We start from the raw sequence: 20,727 nt of genomic DNA, 5'->3' as shown, positions 1-20,727 counted from the left end.
TCTCCTGGTCACAGATCCTCATCCTCAAAGCAGAGTTCAGCTATCCTGACATCCAGCCTGTGTACATTTTCCAGGAGATTTCTAGACTCTGCTGGTGGAAATTCCCTGGTGCAGCTGCTGGGGAGGATAATTAGCCAAGGGAGGGGGAAACTTCAATTTACTTGAGCTGCTACTCAACACCAGTAAAGTACTGGTGAGAAATCTGATCTGAGCTGTAGCAACCATGAGATGATTACAGCTAGGACTGAAAGAAGAGGTGGCAAGACAAACATCAGAGATAAGACCCAGAACTTCAGGAGAGCAAATGACATTTTCTGTAAGGAATTACTGGGCAGAATCTCCTGAAAAACTACCATAAGAGGAAAGGTGTCCAGGACAGCCCATTGATTTTTATGGAAAATTTACTGAGAATTCAGGAACAAAGTATCTTACTGTATAGAAGACCAAAATCTTTTTCACAGGTTCAGGTTGGCTAAACAGGGAGTTTCCTAATGAACAAAAATGCAGAACAGGAGTATGTGAGAACCAGAGTGAAGGACAGGATATAAAGGTGGACTATAAAAGCATTGTATTAGCACAAAGGTTAAGCCACTTCAGAGGGCCAAAGTCCAGCTAAGGCAAGTGAAGAAAACCAAGGGTAAAAAGAAAGGGTTCTACAAGTATTCTCTTTAGCAAACAGAAGCTCAGAGGAAATGCATGCCTGGTGCTGAATGCCAGACACAATTGAATTACAAATTATAAATAAAATTTATATAAAAAAGAGAGTCTCAATGTCATTTTTTCCCAAGTCCTAACATGCAAAACCAGTTCTCAACTCCCTAATGCTTGCAAACCAGCATGACTTTTGAAGGAGAGAAGAGGACTGGAGCAACAACAAAGCAACAAGGTCAAATTGGTGCCTCTTCATTAATCCAGAAATGCTCTCTAAAAACATGTATATTAATAACTCCCTACTTCAGTTGGCATAAATTGAAGCATGGGTTATTCAGTAATCTAGTAATCCGACCTGCGATCCCTGGGAATGCAGACAATGAGCAGCAAAACAAGTGTGGACATGTGTCAGACTGTCCATTGTCTGCACAAGAGACAGGCACACAATGAAGTATGTGCAGCATTTGTAATATGCAACTTAACCACAAGTCCCTTCTGTTCTCTCCATGTAGGCTTCTGCTTATTGCTTAACAATGTTCAAAAGCCTGAATTAAGAAATGCAGGTCAAAAACAAAATATTCCCTCTACAGAATTCCTGACCTTTCTCACTTTGTAGGCAGAAAAATGGACAAAAAAGATGAAAAAAACAAAATAATTTGGAAACCTGTGTTTTCCTAAAACTCAAGTGCTTCCTTTCACAACTCTGTAACATTTAAATCATATCAAAAGAACCTAAAAGACACTGAGATATAACATAAAATCTAGGATAAAATGAAAATAAACCTTCCCCCAGTACATGTAACAATGGTCTTAAGACTGATCTTGAAATTTCCATTCTGCAATATATGCTACCAGATCTTGAGCTACAGCTAACTATGAAAAAAGGTTTCTGTGAATTAGAAAACAGAGGAGAAAGTATAATACCAAAACAAGTAATTATATGCAATGGAGTATATCATGTTGCAGTCTCCTCAAAACCAAGATAAAAGCCACGCTGACTCTGTTCATAAGGCAAGGAGATCAAAGGGATTTGAACTGCTTGTGTTGAAGAAGAGTAGAGCAAATTTGGTGGATTTTTGAAGGCTACAACAATACTACTAAAAGCAAGTAAACACCCAAGTATATCCAATAGCATCTTTGTTTTCCAAGACAACTGGTGCAGAGGGGTTTGGGATCATACAATTCATTCAGAGTTGATCACCAATATCCATGCTTCATATGGTCCCATATTGCCTTTAATTCTTAGGTGCCTCTGTGATTCTAAACCTAATTTTGGATACTATGACTTCTTTCTTCAGCTTACTGGGGATGAAATGATGTGAGGGTTGTACTGCAGGGTTACCATGGGAGTGTTTTTATAGTACAGGAGTAAGGACAACAATGCATGTTCCATACCCAGGACCATGGCACAAATACATAGCACAATGTTTTTGTGGGGAATGTGCTTTGAGCTTCTCCTGATTCCCCATAAGAAGAACTCTCAGGACCATACCCAGTTTGGCCATGTGTAACTGGCGGACTTACTCCAAAACAGGACTGAAGAGTAACCTAACATACACACAGTGGAGAGGTGCCAGCAAGCAGATTAAGAGTCTGGATAAAAACCCAAAACTCCCGTGTGTCAATACTGTCTTTGACAACTGTCCACATCCTCACACTTACCCAACAACAAATTTAAAAAATCTCAGGTTAGCCCAATACTCCGTGGATGTATCTAAATATGATGGGTTGAGAGCTCACACTCCAGCAGTCAGTGTCTCTGCATGGATGTCAGTGTGAATGCACAGCCCTGCAAGAATGGTGATGATGCTTTGTGTGGAGTACATATTCTTTATCAAACCAGTTAAAATTGAACAGACTCTCCTGACATTTGCAAGGGATATTTTCCGTATTCCTAGGAAATACCAAGCCGTACTACAAACAATGGTGGAATCAAAACACCTCAAAAGGGAGTTCCCAAGTCCTTCTAAGATGCATTATATTAAGAAAAAAAGATAAAATGTCACTTATATATTTTCCTACATATTACAGACAGAAAATAAAAGACATTTTCCTACCTTCATAAGATCAAGCAATACACCGCTTAAAATTCCCAAGTATCTTCTCTCTAAAGACTGTGGATGATTGACTGCTGGAAACTGTAAAAAATACACCGTAAATATCGTGACCATGTAAACAAGGTAATACATGAATACAATGTTTCAAAAAATAGAAACTAGTGAATCAAGGCATGTAATTAATGGGAATTATAAGCACTGAAAAAGTTAGTGGTTTATGAAAACTATAAAATATTAGTGAAACAAATAACTCTTGATGTGTGGTAAGCACATAATCAACCAAAGAAAGTTGAGCAGTCAAGAAACCACTCTCAAGTGAGAAATAATCAACTTAATCATTTTGGTGGCATTTTGATTGACAGGAAGTTTAAAATAGATTCAGAACTAACATAAGTAACATGTTTTTTTCAACAAAGGTTAAAAATAGCTCAGAGAGAATTTGAGAGTGCAAATAAATACTAACATAAACAATTTCCAAGTGTTCTTAGTGAAAAAAGGCAAAAGCTCAAAGATTTAAGTTTCAGGGTACTGCTGTGGTCGTGCTGCTGGCAATACCATGAGAAGCAGTGCATACTGCTGGGGGCATCCCTTAGTTGTATCAGCATTACTTTTCATAAATTACATTGTGTGAACTTTAAAGAAAAATGGAAGAATATTAGTTTGAACACTTTTATTCCTAAACAGTCTCTGTATTTTTCTTTAGACTTTGCTTTATTTTCAAGTGGTTTACTAATAATTGAGAATCTTTTAAAGTCCAAGTCTGCTAATCAAGCCTTCCATGCTTCCTCCAATTTTAACAAAAACCAAGCTGCAAAATGTCTTCCTGTAGATAGAGAATCATAAAGAATCTTTTGTATCTAGAATGATCAGGGAAATGTGCTAAATCTATGCAAAACACCAGTGGCTTTTCACTGTAATTGTTCAGATTCTTCATGTAACTTATTGGTACAACAAATACTTATAGCCCTACATTGCCACTCACACTTTTCTGTAAAGTCATGAACTTATTGGTAATTTCTGATCCCCATATTATTTTACTTCCTTATGTCTTCAACATACCCTGGATGTTTTCCTCCTCAAAAAAACTGAAGAGGATATATATATACATATATACATATATATATATATATACACATATATATATATACACACACATATATATATATATATATACATATATACATATATATATATATACATATATACATATATACATATATACATATATATATATATATATATATATATATATATATATATATATATATATGGAGGATATGAGTAGAAAGAAAAGACAAAGTTCACAAATGTGCAAATGTGCATTTGGACATGCTGGAATGTTTGAAGAGAATTTTTTAAATCCTGTTTTACAATATGGTAGTATTCACTTACTGAATACTAATGTATTGTATGTAATGCACAAATTCACAAAGTCTAAGCATATGGATAAAATATTCCACATCATGGGCTGGTTTTTATCTTGAGAATATCCAGCAGCAAATCCAGGCTGTAAGTAATAATTGGCTTGATCACAGCATACCTTTTATCTGCTCTGCAATAGAAAATCTTTCACTATTAAGCACTACACTACATTCAGAAAAAATGTAGTTTTAAGGTTGTGTTATAGCACAGAGCAATTTCTTCACATGAATTAACTAATGAATATCATATTTCAAACAAATATTTCTTGTAGTATTTTTGATGTTTAAGCCATTATTCAGACTTTACTTCAGTTCTAAAAAATACTGTCTACGAAGAGCCATATGGCCCTGTCCACATTAGCAGTATCCTGACTTTACAGGCAGGACTGAGAATGCAGGAACAGGTCTGAGGCCAAGCAACAAACCACTGATCCAGGATGAGAACAGAGACCCATAACTCTGAACCTTGTGCTAATCACATTAGGCCTGTGCTGTCTTTTTGAATTACTGTGTTTTAAAGCTACAAAACCAAAATACTCCATCCTCATCTTAAGACATCACAGAGCATTTATCCAAATAAGATTAAACTGGGCAACCAGAAATGCTGTTGAAGAGGCAGTAATTTATTCTGCTTGCAATTTTTAAAACATTGCTTTCCTGATAAGGGGTTACAAATTTCTCATACAAAAACCCCATCCAGTCCACTGTTCTAGAATGAAATACAAAGAGGACCTTGCAAGAAATGCTTGTCTAATATTTTTTTTTAAACCCACCACTCTTGAAGGGCCTAGAAACTTCAACAAAAATTCTTCATAATTAATTATCCTTATACCTAAAATAATTACCTTAACACCTTAAGCCACCTCTTCTCTTTTCTTATCAGCTAAACAAAATTTATGGCAACTTTGAATATGTTTTAACAGAACTAGGTCCCCACTCCTTCCCTTTCACATTCTGACATTTTCTCTTTCTCAGAGTAAAACTCAAATCTTGAGTCTTTAGCCCAGATCCGGTCTCCTAAAACCTTTATATGTCTCTTTATATGATTTATACTAATGATTTCACAACATTATCAAGATCATAAACTCACCTTTCCAAGCAACATTCATCAAGAAAGAATGGAGAACCAAAACTGAATTACAAGGAAACATGAGTACAATCACTGACCAGGTACTGTTTAAAGTAACAGAGCTATTACTTATTTACTGATTCTGGTGTTTAGTCATATTGCATATCCCAACTTGCTTAGATATTCACACTAGTGAGTCTCTGTCATTATACTATATTGGCAAACCCTTGAAAAGAACAATGCTGTCAGTAGGAAGAGCTTTTTTACTTGTGAGACATTAACTCCCCAGGAATGCAAGTCAAAAGGCAGAAAACTCTTTTGCCATGATCTCAGCATCTGTAACTCAGATTTTCTCAACAAACTAGCTTGAGGACAGCAGTCCTGAATTTTACACAATCTGGCCTTACAGAGCTTTGCCACCAAACTTTACAGTGCAAACCTGGCAGGGCAATGTTAGATTAGGTATAAGAGGTAAATTGCAAATTTTGTCAAAAATATCAAAGAAATGAAAGAAAATCTTCAAACAACTTTTAAGAAGAAAACAAATGTATTTATAATGCTCACTTCTGGTGTAATCAGAACTTTACTTTGACTTATGAATGCCTTATAATCTATATATCCAATACTTACACAGAAAGGTAGGCAGTGGATAATGCACAGTGTAAAGGAAAAGAACCTTTGCAGCACTTTACACAAGTAAATAAGGAACATAAGAAAAAAGAACAAGGCTTTCTCTTACCCGCAGGCCATGGAAGCGTGGGTTGCTGTAGAAGAGCTTCATCTGCTCGGCTGGCAGAGGGCCCAGCACCTTCTGAATGGTGAAGAGCTGGTCAATCTCGCTCTCGCCTGGGAACAGGGGCTGCCCGTCGCTCAGCTCCCCCAGGATACAGCCTACAGACCACATATCCACAGCCTTGCCATAAGGGGCTCTGGGGAGCCAAAATAAAATGTTTGTCACTCACTGCCACTGCCTTCTTACTGAGCTGCTCCAATTAATTGGACCTTTTTCTCATGGCACACTTCCTCACAACACAGAAAAATAAACTTTCTTATTAAGCAAACTACCTCAAAAACCAAGCCCTGTTTCTGCTCTGGATTTCCTGATGTATCTATCGCTTGAAAAGGCAGGAGAGGAATCCTCAAGTGCCTCAAGGGATCTTGCTCTTTTTGAAAAATCTTAGATACAAGAATAATCTTTTTGACTACAAAGCATTCTCCACTCACAGTTTAACTACCACTATGTTCCCTCCTCTCTAGAGTTCATGCCTGCATGAACTCAGTTCCTGCATTACATTTCTTGTGCTTAATAAGTGGATGGGCACACTGGGTGAACAGAAATTCTAAGAAATCTTTATTTCAGCATTTATACACAAAAATTTTAGTTAGCAATAAAACAGAGTACTCCTGAAAACTATTCCTCAGGAAAAAAACCAAAACAAATAAGGAGGCAATGAAAGCAACATGAAGTAATTCCTGGTTGGGAGCAAAGCCATAGGCTGAGATTTGGGGAGAACTCTTTTTTATACACCCAGATTCTTGCTTGTTTACTCTGTAAAAAAAAAATTGTAAGCACCCATATTATTTCAATAACATCTTTCCAATGTTTAGATTCTGGGAAGAATGACTGCAGAATTCTTTTCATGTAAAAAAAAAAGCATATAAAAATAAAAAAGACTGGAACAAAGATTGAACTGAAAACATATTTCACTGGGTCTCTTCTTTTTGAAACTTGCAACCCAGTAACTCAAATTCGGTTTCAAGAGATTTAAGTTACAGCTGGCTTGCCTTTTTCTGTAATAAGACAGCACCAAGAGTTGCAGGTGACAAATCCTATCCTAAATCTGTCTCCTTCTCTCCTTCTTTATGCTGCTGATTAATGATATTTAGAGAAAGAACATCCTCAAAGTAAAAAAATATAAAAATGTTTGACTCTTCCCTAGTGATTACTCACAATTATTTACTTTACTTGTGGGGCAGACACTTAGCCAGAGGAATAGTAAACCCTTATGGTGAATTGGCTAGGTGAGGGTGAGAAAGCATTTCTAGCTGGACAATAGCCCAAGTGAAACCACAGCCTCACTGAGCTGACTGGTGCACAATTCTATGATAGCTGGGAAAGCTGAAGTAGGGCACCAAAACTTCAAGAACCACTTGCCTTAGACAGTGTGACTGTAGTCCTCTCACAACAACCATCCCAAAACCAAAAGTTTGCTCCACTGGAAGAGACTGCTGATAAGGAACCACCAGAGGCAAAGCAGACTGTGTTACAATTCCTCAAGTACCACTACTACTCAGTGGGGTTCATAATTTGTTTACTAATGCTGCATAGTGGCTTACAGTGGATTTGCTGAGAGACTCAATGTTTCTAGGATGCTGCTAGTACAACCCACCCATTAGGTCAGAATTACAAGTAGTTTTTTTTCTCAGTGCATAAGGTAACACAAGCAAGAATGGACTCCAAAGCCAAGGATCTGCTCTTAAAATATTCTTTGCCTCTACTGGGAAACTGAGGCTCTGTAGGCAAAACAGTGAGAGTGCAAGTAAAAATCCTACCCTTTCATTATGACAAAAACCCAAATACATCTTTGTTTGCAACTCCTTTAATACACAGTTTTCTCAACTAAAATGGGAAATGTGGAAAAAGCTGCTGTAGACTGAGGTACTGTAACACAAGCTAGGGTTACAACTGAGGAATAGGCTAAAACTCCTTTGAGTCAAAGACCATTATCTTTCCCTGCTCTCAAGAATAAAGGAAGCTGAACTACAGTTAAGAACTTTTCATTATTTACTCTGTAGTCAAACAGAAATTAATCAGAAAATAGCCATTTCTTAAGGCAGTACAAACTGCAATGTTGTTGCTTGAAGAGGCAAATTCGAGACTTCTGCTGATTGTAAGGATCAGTCCTATCAGATCACAGCAGACAAAAAAATGCAAGAGTGACATAGCTGGACAAATGAAATAAGTCCTATAGGACACATACACCACACCTCAGAGGCACTACAGTCTATGCCTGCACATATTAGATTCTCCAAAACATGTTTTCATCTGGTAATTTAGCATGCTTTAAAATCTGCTGGCTTTTAAGCAATATTTTGTCATCAAAGGGTACAGAGTACTCCACTAACAGTAGTTACCTGAGGCCCTCCAAAGTGAGTATACTTTAGATGTTCTGTGAATAATTAGGGAGCAATTTCTTTCCTCTCCTGAAATTTAAGTCTTGAATGTTATCACTAAACAAAAACCTCTCTGGGACACATTTTAAAAATTGAAAATGTAAAACTGTATTTGTTAAATTGAATGTATTTAATAAACATGGGAAGACTTTTGAATATTAGATTCCTATAAAAATTCTGTAAATGTAACGAAAAGGGGGGATGGGACAGATGAATGCCATGGGAAATAGAACAGCATTGCCAAGAAACAGGCATCACTTTGCCAGAAAAACTTGGCTTTAAAAATATACACCAGCACAACTGAAACATTAAATACACAAATCCTCTCCCTTTCTCTACTAGCTAATCAAACAGATTTAGTCAACTACAAACAGACATAATTCCTGCTAAATTTCCTCTGCCAACAGAATAGCTTCAAAAACTGCAGGTCAGACTAATACTATGTCTGTCAAGCTTTTCATGTCTTTCTTCCCAAATTCTCATTACTACTAGAGACAGAAAAAGGTCATAATTTATGCTATTTTTCCAAGCAATTTTTTTTATACTTATATCTGCACATACACACTTCACTGGAAGCTTACTGTTTTCTCCAAATCATGAAAAATTGAGCTTTGAGTTTTTAAATAGTAACTTTAAGATAATACTATGCACATAAGAAAACAACTGCCAACAAATTTGACTAAGATTAGCATAGCTCTGGGAATACTGGAATGACTTTACTGACTGAATAATTATTACTTAATTATTTACCTGTTAAAAGAAATCTAGTTCAGTGTTAATCAAAGATTCTAACAAAGACTTGTTTCCCTGGAGCACTTAACATGGTGCTTAAAGACTCTTAGGAGCAACCAGAATTTTTTTGATTCATGCTGTGGCCAATAGTTCCTTTTTTTTAGACTATGTACATATAAAATACACGTGCACTGTATACTGGAATTGTATTCTATGAGAGCATTCACATAGTTTAGATTAATGCTCGGTTTAACTTGACTGTAATGGCAAGTTCCCATATGATACATCTCCACCTTTTTTTTCCTCTTTGCCCTTTTGGGTCCTATGAATTTGTTCATTTAGTATCTCAAAATCTGTTTTACCTTGTGAGGTAGTAAAATCTCGTTTTACAGATGAATAAAGGAGTAAAACTAAATTTTCTGGCTGAAGCTACGCATGTAACTAGTACTTTTGCAGTCAATGCAATGCTAACCTCTCAGTGCTTTATTAAAATGATTTATACAGCCTCCTTCAATAAATTCTTCCTAACTAGTAAGAAACCAGCACCATTCTTTTGAGTGACTTCAGCAGTGCTGGCAAAGGGTAACTACAAATGAAAATCAAAGCACAGAATCATAGAAAGTTTTGGGTTGGAAGGCACCTTTGAAGATCATCTCGCTCCAACCACCTCACCCAGGCAGGAACACCTTCCACTAGATCAGGATGCTCAGAGCCCCATCCAACCGGGTCTTGACACTGCCAGGGATGGGCCACCCACAGCTTCTTTGGACAATGTGTTCCAGAGCTTCACCACCTCTGAGTAAAAAATTTCTTCCTAATATAGTTCTGACTCCAAGGATGAAGATAACTAGGAATGTTGCATCGTGAAAGCTGAACTGCCATTGCTACGTGATGCCCACACAGGGCTGATGGAACATTCCAGGCTAGAGGACTACCATGGAAACCTCTTCTGAAAGAACTGGGAATGGGGGTGCAGGAGCTGAAAGTACATCTGTTATAATTCAATCTAATATTTTAATTAGTTAAACACTGCTCAGCTCAAGACAGGTCAATATGTCAATGATTCATACTGACTTACTGGAAATGAACAAAACTCATGAAAATCTGAAATAATTGAAAACTTGCCTTTAAAACAAACACAATTCTCCACAGGCAAAGCTTGCAAAAGGTGCTGAAAAACCACATAGAATCAGTAAGGATTTATGATGGCAGTTCTCAAACTGTACTTACCCAAGCAAGAGTTCAGGTGAGCGGTACCATCTGGTAGCCACATATTCTGTATAGTTAGCATTGCTTCCTTCAGAGAGATTTCGAGCAAAGCCTGTCAGAGAAACAGTGTGAAAGATTATATCCCATTTCAAAAACAATGTGTATCACCACCAATTTTGGCAGTAAGAGGTCATGGCTATTTATATAGAAGCAAATTGTTTACAACCCCTGCTGCAGAATGATGTCTTCAACAACTGAAATGCAAGTTTTAATGATACAACAGTGAAAGTCAAGCATGTCTGCTTTAATGACTCCCTTACTTGTGTACTATCCTCACAAGTCAGTGGGGTTTTGCTATTACTCTGTATGCTATTATGTAATCAAAACAGACTGATAAAAGGTAACTGTCAGTATGCCATGTCAGCTATTGAAATATTACAGTAAATTTCACTGAGGTGCTGTTTGCAGAAGATTCATAACTTTAGAGTTTCTAAACATTACATATGTATGTGTACTAGATGCTTCTGGTCATTGAGTCTAACTACTACAGTCTTTGTTCTTTAAACTGGTCAAAAAACTATGTATTATTCTCATCTAAGGACACTCCCTCCCAGTCTTGGCAAGGGAAATGGTCACCTCCTCAAAACTGTAAAATGCAGGAGTCCAGGAAAAATCAACAAAACTGTTTATATCTGCACTTGGCTCACTCCATGTTTTGGCTTCCCAACTGCTTTAGCATCACATTCCCAACAAGGTTCTTCACTTATTAGGATTAGACTTCATGTCCAAAGTAACTTTTTTATCCACATCATTTTGTTAAGAATAAAACTAAAAATTTTAAACTGTATACTTATTTGCAATTGTACCAAAACTTCCCTACTATCCCAAGGCATAACAATTATGACCACTAGCTGAGAGACGAGTTCATATACTGGAAAATCCATTTGTAGGAAAAATTTGAACTTTTATTTTCATTTTCCTCGAATCATTAAAAGTCAGCCAAGTACCACAATAATGTTACTGGATTTTTCATGTAGAAGTACTCTAGGACTTACAAAGCTCAAGCTGAGACAAACTTTTGGGACTGAAATGCAGAAGTAGCATTTCCAAAATGCTTTCTTATTGGGGTGTGGCATTAAAACACAGTTCAAAATTCCCTACAGTGAAATCACTATAAGTCTTTCTATTTTTGCATAAACAAGTAAAAATTCCAAAGTGTTGCAGAAGAATAAGGCACAACTTCATTTCCTGAAACAGTAAATGCTACTTAAATACAATTGATGTTTTTATTTATATCTGAATTCCTTTGCAGAAGCTGCCAAAATTGCCTTTCCTATTCAACTATGTTTTGTAAAGTTGTAAATTTAAAAATTGCAAAATTTTTTTAGTATTCTGAAAGTGTAAAGTTTAGCGTGAAGAAGCCCAGTTCCACTCACCCCGTGGAATATAATTTACTACAAGTTGAAGTAAAAATTTGGATGCAGATTATTATTATTATTATTATTATTATTATCATTATTATTATCAACACCATCATTATCATTATACCAGTGATCATAGAAAACAATTATAAATTCATTAATGACATAGTTTACAGCTGTTACTTTTTTTAGATACCTCTAACTTCAAGTGTTAATAAACTAAAAGACAGGATGATATGATGAGGAATGGATATTTCAAAGCTGTACAAACGTAAGAATTCATATCTGTTCCCATAAAGTCTAATGAACATTACTGGTGCTGCTGCAGAAAAGCTGGAAAGGAATTTTTTTTTTTTTTTACTTCTAACATGGGAATTGAGTGAATTTTGAAATATTACTATATTTAGAAATGCTTGGGCAGCCCCACTTCTGTTTCAAATTATGAGCTATCTGATTAATCTTGGCAGTGGAAAATCTTTCATTCATGTGTTTAAAGAACAGAGGGAAGATAATCAAGAGCTACACCAAAAAAATGGGACAGTCAAAATGTGGGAAACCCCAGACTGAAAGGGGGAGGGGAAGAAAGGAAAAAAGTTTTCACATAATAGAAATAAACAGATGCTGATATAATGTGAGCCTGACAGCACAAGAGCTCGTGTGCATCAGAAAAATCAACAGGTCTAAGTTTCATCCTCCTTCCCCCAGGCCAGTCTATCAGAACTTGTTCACAGACAGGAGCTATTATGGCCAGAAACTGGCTAATGTACCCTGAAAAATCAACCACTAACTTTACAGGCCAGGTGCAGCATGGATTTGATGTGGTAAGACAGAAAGCAAAGTTATCATCATGGGTTTCCATGTGCTTTATACTGTCAAGTGATGCACTTTATAGATCCAGTATTGCTCTGACCCTATGACACCATGCAGAAAGATGATACAACTAACTGTCCAGCAAAGCATAGCTTTCCAAGGGAACAAATATTTTTGGTTATGATGGAGTTTGGTTATTGTTCCTTCCTCCAAATTGTGCTGAGGTACCAGGAATATAGAAATAAGAGAAGGAAGCTAGAGAGAATATTAGACAAAAATCTAAAGAGTGAGAAGGAACAGATATGAAGATGAAGATAGGAGGATATTTGGGTGAGAGCAACTATGAAAACAAGACCATTTGCAAAGGCATCATGTTGCAGAAAGAAATAAGCTAAATCAGAAATTTCAGGAAAGGACTTTAAACAATTCAGAACATAGTAGGAGAGATGTCAAGGAAAAAATATGTAAGGAAAAAAATGAGGAGGTTGTCAGTTTCTTACAGAGAAAAAAGGCACATTTAAGTTATGTATAAGGTAAAGCATTCTAATCTTAATGACATGTACCACTAGGGAACCTCTATTAATCAGAATTTTAAGAATATACTAAGCAAACACCTGTCAAGAATGACACAGACATTCTTAATCCCTTCTTTGAGTAGGAGGAAAAACTAGAGGATTTCTTGAGGTCTTTTCCAGTCCCATGTTTCACAATTTCTATGAGTACACACCATACAGAAATTAAGAGGTTGCTAAAACAAGAAATTTTGAAGCCCTGGTGTTGAAACAGCAAACACACTAGTCAGAAAATGGAATTATTTCCAACAGTCAGATGCATTGCTGTAATCGGCACTGTGTACTGTTCTCTTTTTCCACTTCTATTGGCAGCAATGACACCCACACAACATGTGTCCACGCAAGCACAACAACCATCTCAACTTCATTTAGCACGGCATGTACAGAACACATGGCACAAGGATTCCAAAGAATTATCTCATTAAAAATTTATGAACTTTTCTGTTTAAACTGGTTTTGTCCACTGGGCTATTGTAAATTGATGCATTATCATTTTCTTTGTATTTGTAATTGCATGAGGAATGTGACATTGTATGTGGCAAGTACACATATTCTAAAACATGAATTAAGCATATATTAAATCATGATACAAGGCACATTCTTACATTCTCATCTCTGCATGTTCAGGAAACACTTGTGGTTAACACCATTCTGACATGTATTTTACAGTAATAGATTAAGCTACTAGCAATTACATCAATTAGCAGTAACACTAAAAAATTAAAACTGATTCCATCCTACAAACGTTGCTCAGAATTTTAAATTCAACTAAAACTGAAAGGCCAATTAAAATTAAAACTAACCCACATGAACATTTAGAAACACAGAAATACCCAGAACAGTTTGCCTTCCTTGATATCAGGAAGCACATGGTGATTGCACATCTTTTCCAACTGCAGAAAGAGAACGTGGCTGGAGCACACAGCAGAGCACACAGAACACCACTGCTGGCAGAATTCACATCATCTCTATTTGGAGTGAAAACTGATGTCCAAAACACCACTGTAACATTTATTAGCTTTTTATTCTCCTGCAATTCTTCTGCACAGAGGATGTTAACACAAGTTCACATTTGTCAGCTGATGTCATGCGACAACTGTAACAGCATTACTGTCAAACAGGGAAATCCCCCATCCAAAAAAACAGAGGGAGGGAGGGAGGGAGGGAGGACCAGGGAGGGCAGGCCAGGGAAGGATATGTGGGGTGCACAGCTCCCACTAAGACCTACTCATGGTCCATGCTCCCACTGGCTGTTCCTGATGGCTTTAGCCCAGATTGGGGCAGGCCCTGTGCAGGGACAGGCACTGCCTGTGCTGGTTGTTCAGCTCTGCACAGGACAGTGGGTTGGTCCCTCAGTGGGGTTTGCTTGGCAGGGGAAACACCCTGATAACCACTGTAAGGTAAGGGAGGGCAACCACAGCAGTGCAGACGGGAAAAAAGGCCAAAAAGGCAAAGGCACCAAGGGCACCACACTGATGCTCTGTCAGAGCAGTGCAGTACCTTACACTGCAGAATAAATGGCACTGAATTAAAAAAACTTATATGGACCAAATATTCTAAGGTTTTTCCTAGAACTGTTGTTTCTGAAAGTTAAAGCAAAAATGCCTTTAAGATTAAAAGAAAGAAGCAGCACTGCAAATGACAAACACCTTTCCTGCCTTCCTTAAAAACTATTTTGATTTATTTTGTTAGCAGTTCTTTTCATTCAAAATTGCAGAGGTTTGAAATGACAGCTTTCAAACTGTTCTTACTGAAAAGTGCCCTTGGGGTAACACTATGGAATTGGCTTTTATTTACCAAGTCAAACTGTAAGCTTTTCAGAGGGAACAATATTTTATTGTGTGTTTATGCAGCCTTTAGAATAAAAATACAGATTGTTGGAACATTCTGCCCTGTTGTCTTCTTGGATTACTCACACTGGCAAAGTTCACCTTGTACTTGGGTGATGCTCTTCAAAGCCTTAAAGCTGACATTAAACAGGCATTGGTAGGTCAGGAAACACCAGTTAACCTAGCATGTACAGCTCTGTCTCCCACCTCCAGTCATTCAGTCATTAACCACAGGTGGACATGTGATTCCTTAATTAAGATAACAAAAAACCTTGACCTATAACTACACACATAACACTCTACAAAAGCCAATGGTTAAAAAAATCCATAAAAAGTACAAGTTTACTGTGTCTTTACTAAACAAGCAGTAAGTAGCTTTTCTTTTAATATACTGGCCAGATAAACCTATAGTTTTGCCAGCCTCCTAATCAGCTCATCTGTACTCTTCTCAGCTGAGTCTCAGCAACATCAAAAGCAGAAACTTTGTCTTATGCAGGAAGAGAGAAATGCAGTATTTCTGTGGACATGTTAACACAGGTATTTCACAGGGTATGTAAATTAAGACTAGAAATCTTCCTAATTAAAATAGTAGCCCTCAACCTGGAACAGTAATCAATTCTGACTGCTAGAACTTTTTAACAGTACATACTGTAGAACTCTTACAAAAGAAGGCAAAAACTGCAGTGCAAGAGATTTTCTTTAAAAAGATAAGCAGCAGGTATCTTCCAAACTTACCAAAGTCACACAACTTCAGAACATCATTGTGGCTTATTAAGAGATTCTCTGGCTTGATATCTGAAGTATCAGAGTGGGTAAATAAAAAAATAAAAGCAGTTAATGTCTCTTAATTTTGGACTTTGTCAACAAATATTATTTCATTATAACGTATTTAGAGATATTCATGCAATCATAAATGAAGCATTACAAGAGCAACTGCTGAAACAGCTTCCAGTAATTCAGTTTTTGGAACAGGCAGAATTAATTTTCTGCCTTTTGAAGTCTTTTAAAGTGTTTCCCAACAAAATATGGAAAGATAAAATGTGCTTACAGATATTTCTAGGCAGAAAAACAATATCCATATTTCATATTGCAAAATATAAGAAAGGACTGATATTCAATTACCCAGTTAATCAATAAAATATTAAGTATGTTGTGCTCAATATTTTCAGTTATAATGACCATTTGATCACCTCTTGTAATTTGTTTAGAAAGAATGTCCTGCCCAGTTTTAAGCCATTTTTTCATTCCTATATTATACACACAGTACATATTTCAAATTACATTTTGAAAATATTTTCAGAATCATGCTGGTCTTAAATATAAAAATGCACTATGTGAGAATTTTATCTAATTGGAAATATTAATTAAAAATGTTAGCCTTCCAAAGTAACAAAGCAAAATACAATTTTATTGACTCTGGATAAAATACATGAAACTAGATAAAGTCATACATCAAGATATACATTCTAAGTGCTTGAAGCTTAGGGAGAAAGTAAATATACAGAGCTGAAACTCAAGGCAGCTGGGAGAAACAGCCTTAAGAAGTAAAACATGGGGGACAAAGTTTTAAGTTTTAGGTTACTTTTCTTCTATATTCTACTATCGGATTCAAAAGTGAAATGACTGAGCACCATGAAATATTAAAAAAAATCCTTTTTGTCTGACAATGTCTGTTCCTGCAGTTATAGTTTGCTGTGCTTACCACTTCCCAAAAACAGCGGACAGCAAACTTTTTATATAAATGAATTTGGTTTTAAAATGATCTGGAGCCATGTGGCAGACTTAAGACCCAGCAAAATTTAAATTTTTTTTCAGTTGATAGAAAGAAATTGCTTATATTTATGTAAAATGCAAATTACTTCAAGCTGTAACATGTTTCTCTTTAGAAAGGGCTTATTCCATGTGGAGAAGTACACACTTACCTCTATGAACAATATCATTCTTATGGCACCAATGAATTGCTTTAATTAGCTGGTAGATGTAGCTTTTCACTTTTTCTGGTGGAACTCCATTTGGCATTTCTTCTAGCAATTCAAGCATATTCTAAATGTTTAAAAGACACATTATTTAAAAGAGCTGCACTCTAGCTGCTGGGAGATAACATGCTTTCAGCCTTCTGAAGCAACATACTTGGGCTACAGAACTCAGCTATTGAAAATCAGTAGTTTAACATTCAGGGAGTGAATTTTCATCACAGGCATTCTCCTAGCTGCTTGCATTCTGAAGAAAACACTTGTGAAGACAATAATCCTAAAAGGTGAACCGCAAATATACCACAAGTCCTTAAAACACTGTCATCAAACCATTTTCCTTAAAACACCTAAAAGGTCATTTAGTTACAAAACACTGCTTGAACAGAAACACCAGGTCAGCTGTGTGGCCATATAAAAAGTTCAGCAAATCAAAGCATTCTGTAAAATATTCAATAACGTTTTAACATACTGTTCCCTTCATTAAGTTAGTTCTGCCACTTTGACACTGCAGGGCCATGATGCACCAACTGTATATGGATGGTATAAAACAACACAAGCCTCTTAGAGCATATGAAGTAACAGATATAAAAATGCCTCACAGGGGCAAAAATAGAAACCTAGGGAGCATCCTATAGCTACAGATCAGCTATAGTGATCTTGGACATCTTGGCACTACATCAACTACGGCCACATCAACTATTTTGTGGATATAAATAGGAAAGAAAATAAACTTACTGTTTATATTAGTACATTTCCTCTCTGAAAAAGAGCACTTAGATTCCCATTATGTTAGCAAATGTCTCTAATTTTGCACAATTAGAAGTACAATGAAGTTTGTATGCTGATTTCTGAAATAATAATGGGCAGCAGCAGCCCACTTGCAGAGAGGAAAAAAAAAAGGTCTTATTTACTAAACACCCAAATAGGAGTATTTTAGCTATACTGCCTTACACAACTAATTTAATTTTGGATTTAAGCATTTGTAGATTTTTTATTAAAAGTAAATCTACTTTGTCTTTGACAAGCATTTTCTTTAGCTGTACAGTAAAATTTTTGAGGTTTCTCTTGAAAGACGTTTTAATGAGCAGTAGAGATTTTGGTGATATCGGAAAACATTTCTATGTTTTGCAATTTGGGAGTAAATACTGGAACTTATGTGCTAGAGTGTAAGTTTTCTTAAAAGACACTTCAGATCTGAGGAAAGAAATTTTCTGTTAGTCTAACAAATACAAAACAAAATAATAGCATCAACACAGGAAGACATAATCCTATATGAAGACATTAACTAAGGGGATGATGAATAAAGGAGATTAGACTAAATGTGAATTTAAGTAATCTGGATTTCAGTATTGCAGAGTTAACACTCCCCAAAGGACAAAAAATGGTCATTACCAGTTAAACAAAAAATTTGTCTATTCCACATTTTATTTAATTCTGCTTTCCCCTCATCCAAAGAATACAGAAACATCCTGGTTTTCAAAGAAACTACAGATGACACTACTTAAGATATCTGAAAACAAGAAATGTTCATTTAATTCACAGTTTAACTGAAAAGAAAGGTGAACATTAATACAAAAATTACATTATGTACAAACTATACATGATGTCTCCATTTATCACAAAATTATTTTATTCTGATGCAAATAATGTTAGATATTGCAGCCTCATGATTTTACCAATATTGACCATGCTTTAAATATATACCCCTTATCATTTCAACTAAATATCTTTTACTTATGCTGCTCTTTCAACCCCTTCTCCAGTCAGCTCAGCTAAGTCAACTATAACAGAAAATTAAATGTATGCTCTAAGTTGGTGTGTGATCATGTGTCTGGAAAAATTACAAGGAACATGGGTGAAACAAGTCAAGCTTTGACTGTTAGATCCAAGTAACATCCACCACTTTAGAAGCTGCTGATCTGCTGGTAAAACCAAAATTGATTTCTGCTAAATTGTGGGCTAATATAGGTCACCTCATATTATGTAGTCAAGTTATATGACAAAATAAGTTGTCAAATTGATGTAAAGGAGACAGCATTTAGAATGAGGAATTTTTAGATGAGAGAAAATTGACTGCAAAGGACTAGCCCTCAGCTAGAGTGCAGCACCATACTGGCAGGAAATTAAATGAAAATTTCAACCAAAAGAACAGTATCTCATGAAGGCTACAGACATATTTAAACCTGCATTTTCTTTTACTCTGTGTATCTGACTATCATATAACTGTTTTCATGAAGAAATACTAAATGGTTAGAATTCAGAAGGAAGGTCTACCTTCACCAGGAACGTTGCAAAAATGAAAAAAGACCAATCTGTTCTAGGTTGTTTCTCCCTGGAAACAGATCAGGATGCTTGGCAGTAGTAGACAAATCTAAGCAAATTTTGGAATGGTTTCAAAATGAGGTCAGGATCGGAGTTAATGACAGTGGTCTTTGCCAAATCCCTCTAAGGAACTATTGATAGTGGCCTTGTTACAGAAATACATAAACAAAACCTATTTTTAACAGGGAAGGGTGGAGAAAGTTAAAAGAGATTCCAAGGTCAAAAGTCTATGATCTTGTTTTGAAAGACTACATCAAGACTCATTGCACAACATAACACAGGACAGTTATCCAGCTTTAAAATTAAACTGGATTAAAGAGTTCAGTTGGAAATTTTTCTTCAAATCATACGTATTAAAGTCTGCATAAGTTTTAACATGTTGGCATTCACAAACAGAAGAATTTTTAAAAAAAAATACCAACACATGCCCTAAAAACAACAGTAATCTATGTTGCCATCTCACAACAGATGTCTAATTACAACTCATTTTGTATTAAAGTTTCTGCTGCTTCTCTTTAGAGATTAGGATAGCATAATTTTTAAAAATAAAATTTTAATTTTAAAGATATTTTCAATAAGGTTATGATTTAACTGTGGCAAGGATACTACAAACTCAACTCACTTTTTCCACATATTCAAAAACTAAGTATAATTTTCCTCTTCTTCTGAAGGCTTCCTTCAGCTCCACAATGTTCTCCTGTTTCAAAGTGCGAAGCATTTTAAGCTCTCGTAAAGTGGTTTCTTTGACTTCTTCATTTTCTAGAGTGTAAAGCAAAAGTGACAGAGTAAGCTGATGAAAAAACAAAACAAACCCTTCAAGTAAAAAGTGTTACAAAGTTTTACTTTGAACCTCTGATGAATTTTTCTGGTTTTAGACATTACAGAGGAAAAAAAAGTTATTTTTCAGTGTGGACTCTGTGTTGTCTGCATACTTCTGCATTGGAAGAGAGGTAAATGATGACTGTGCTTATTATGCAACACTTACAGATTTCCCATCACTACCATGAAGGCTTTCTGCAGCAGAGAAAGTAATAAGAAACAAATGGTTTGCATTTCTTTTTTTATTATGAAGATAACTAATATGCTTCAAAAAAACATTCATGTGTGTGTGTACATGCTCTACCCCACAAATACACATCACACATATAAACCACTGGGAAGGTTGTCCTCAGCAGAAACACTGGAATGCAAAGCTCATCTTGGAACAATACCAAACAAAAGTATTTGATTCTAAAATAATTTTCTTTTCCAAAAGCCATGACAAATTTTAAGACTGAAGCACAAATTTTTAAGTCCTGTAGATTTCCCACATGGCTTTCACAAGAAATTCAGCAATGCCAGTGTAGAAGCCACAGAAGGCGGTAGATTAAGTATTGAGGCAACAAAGTCTTGAATCTCATTCAGAGGAGTCAAGAAATTTAACTGTTTCATCAATTAAATTTAATTTTAATTTAACTGATTTGAAAATTTAATTGATGAAAAGTGTT

General features: G+C 36.0%; 1 protein-coding gene across 4 annotated transcripts in view; it reads right to left on the bottom strand.

The window, feature by feature from the left end:
- The window catches only part of CDKL5 (cyclin dependent kinase like 5), a 128,510-nt gene that overhangs the window by 31,969 nt on the left and 75,814 nt on the right, over positions 1-20,727 (bottom strand). For all 4 annotated transcript variants that reach the window (XM_056485227.1, XM_056485217.1, XM_056485246.1 and 1 more), the window contains 6 exons: positions 19,863-19,999; positions 16,868-16,988; positions 15,681-15,740; positions 10,335-10,425; positions 5,938-6,127; positions 2,709-2,789 (listed from right to left, as the gene is read on the bottom strand). In XM_056485227.1, coding sequence (XP_056341202.1) covers positions 2,709-2,789; positions 5,938-6,127; positions 10,335-10,425; positions 15,681-15,740; positions 16,868-16,988; positions 19,863-19,999 — 680 coding nt within the window. The remainder of the gene's footprint in view (positions 1-2,708; positions 2,790-5,937; positions 6,128-10,334; positions 10,426-15,680; positions 15,741-16,867; positions 16,989-19,862; positions 20,000-20,727) is intronic.

This window comes from Oenanthe melanoleuca, chromosome 1 (genome assembly GCF_029582105.1).
Source record: "Oenanthe melanoleuca isolate GR-GAL-2019-014 chromosome 1, OMel1.0, whole genome shotgun sequence".
NCBI lineage: Eukaryota > Metazoa > Chordata > Aves > Passeriformes > Muscicapidae > Oenanthe > Oenanthe melanoleuca.
This window is presented reverse-complemented; position numbering and strand designations above follow the sequence as displayed.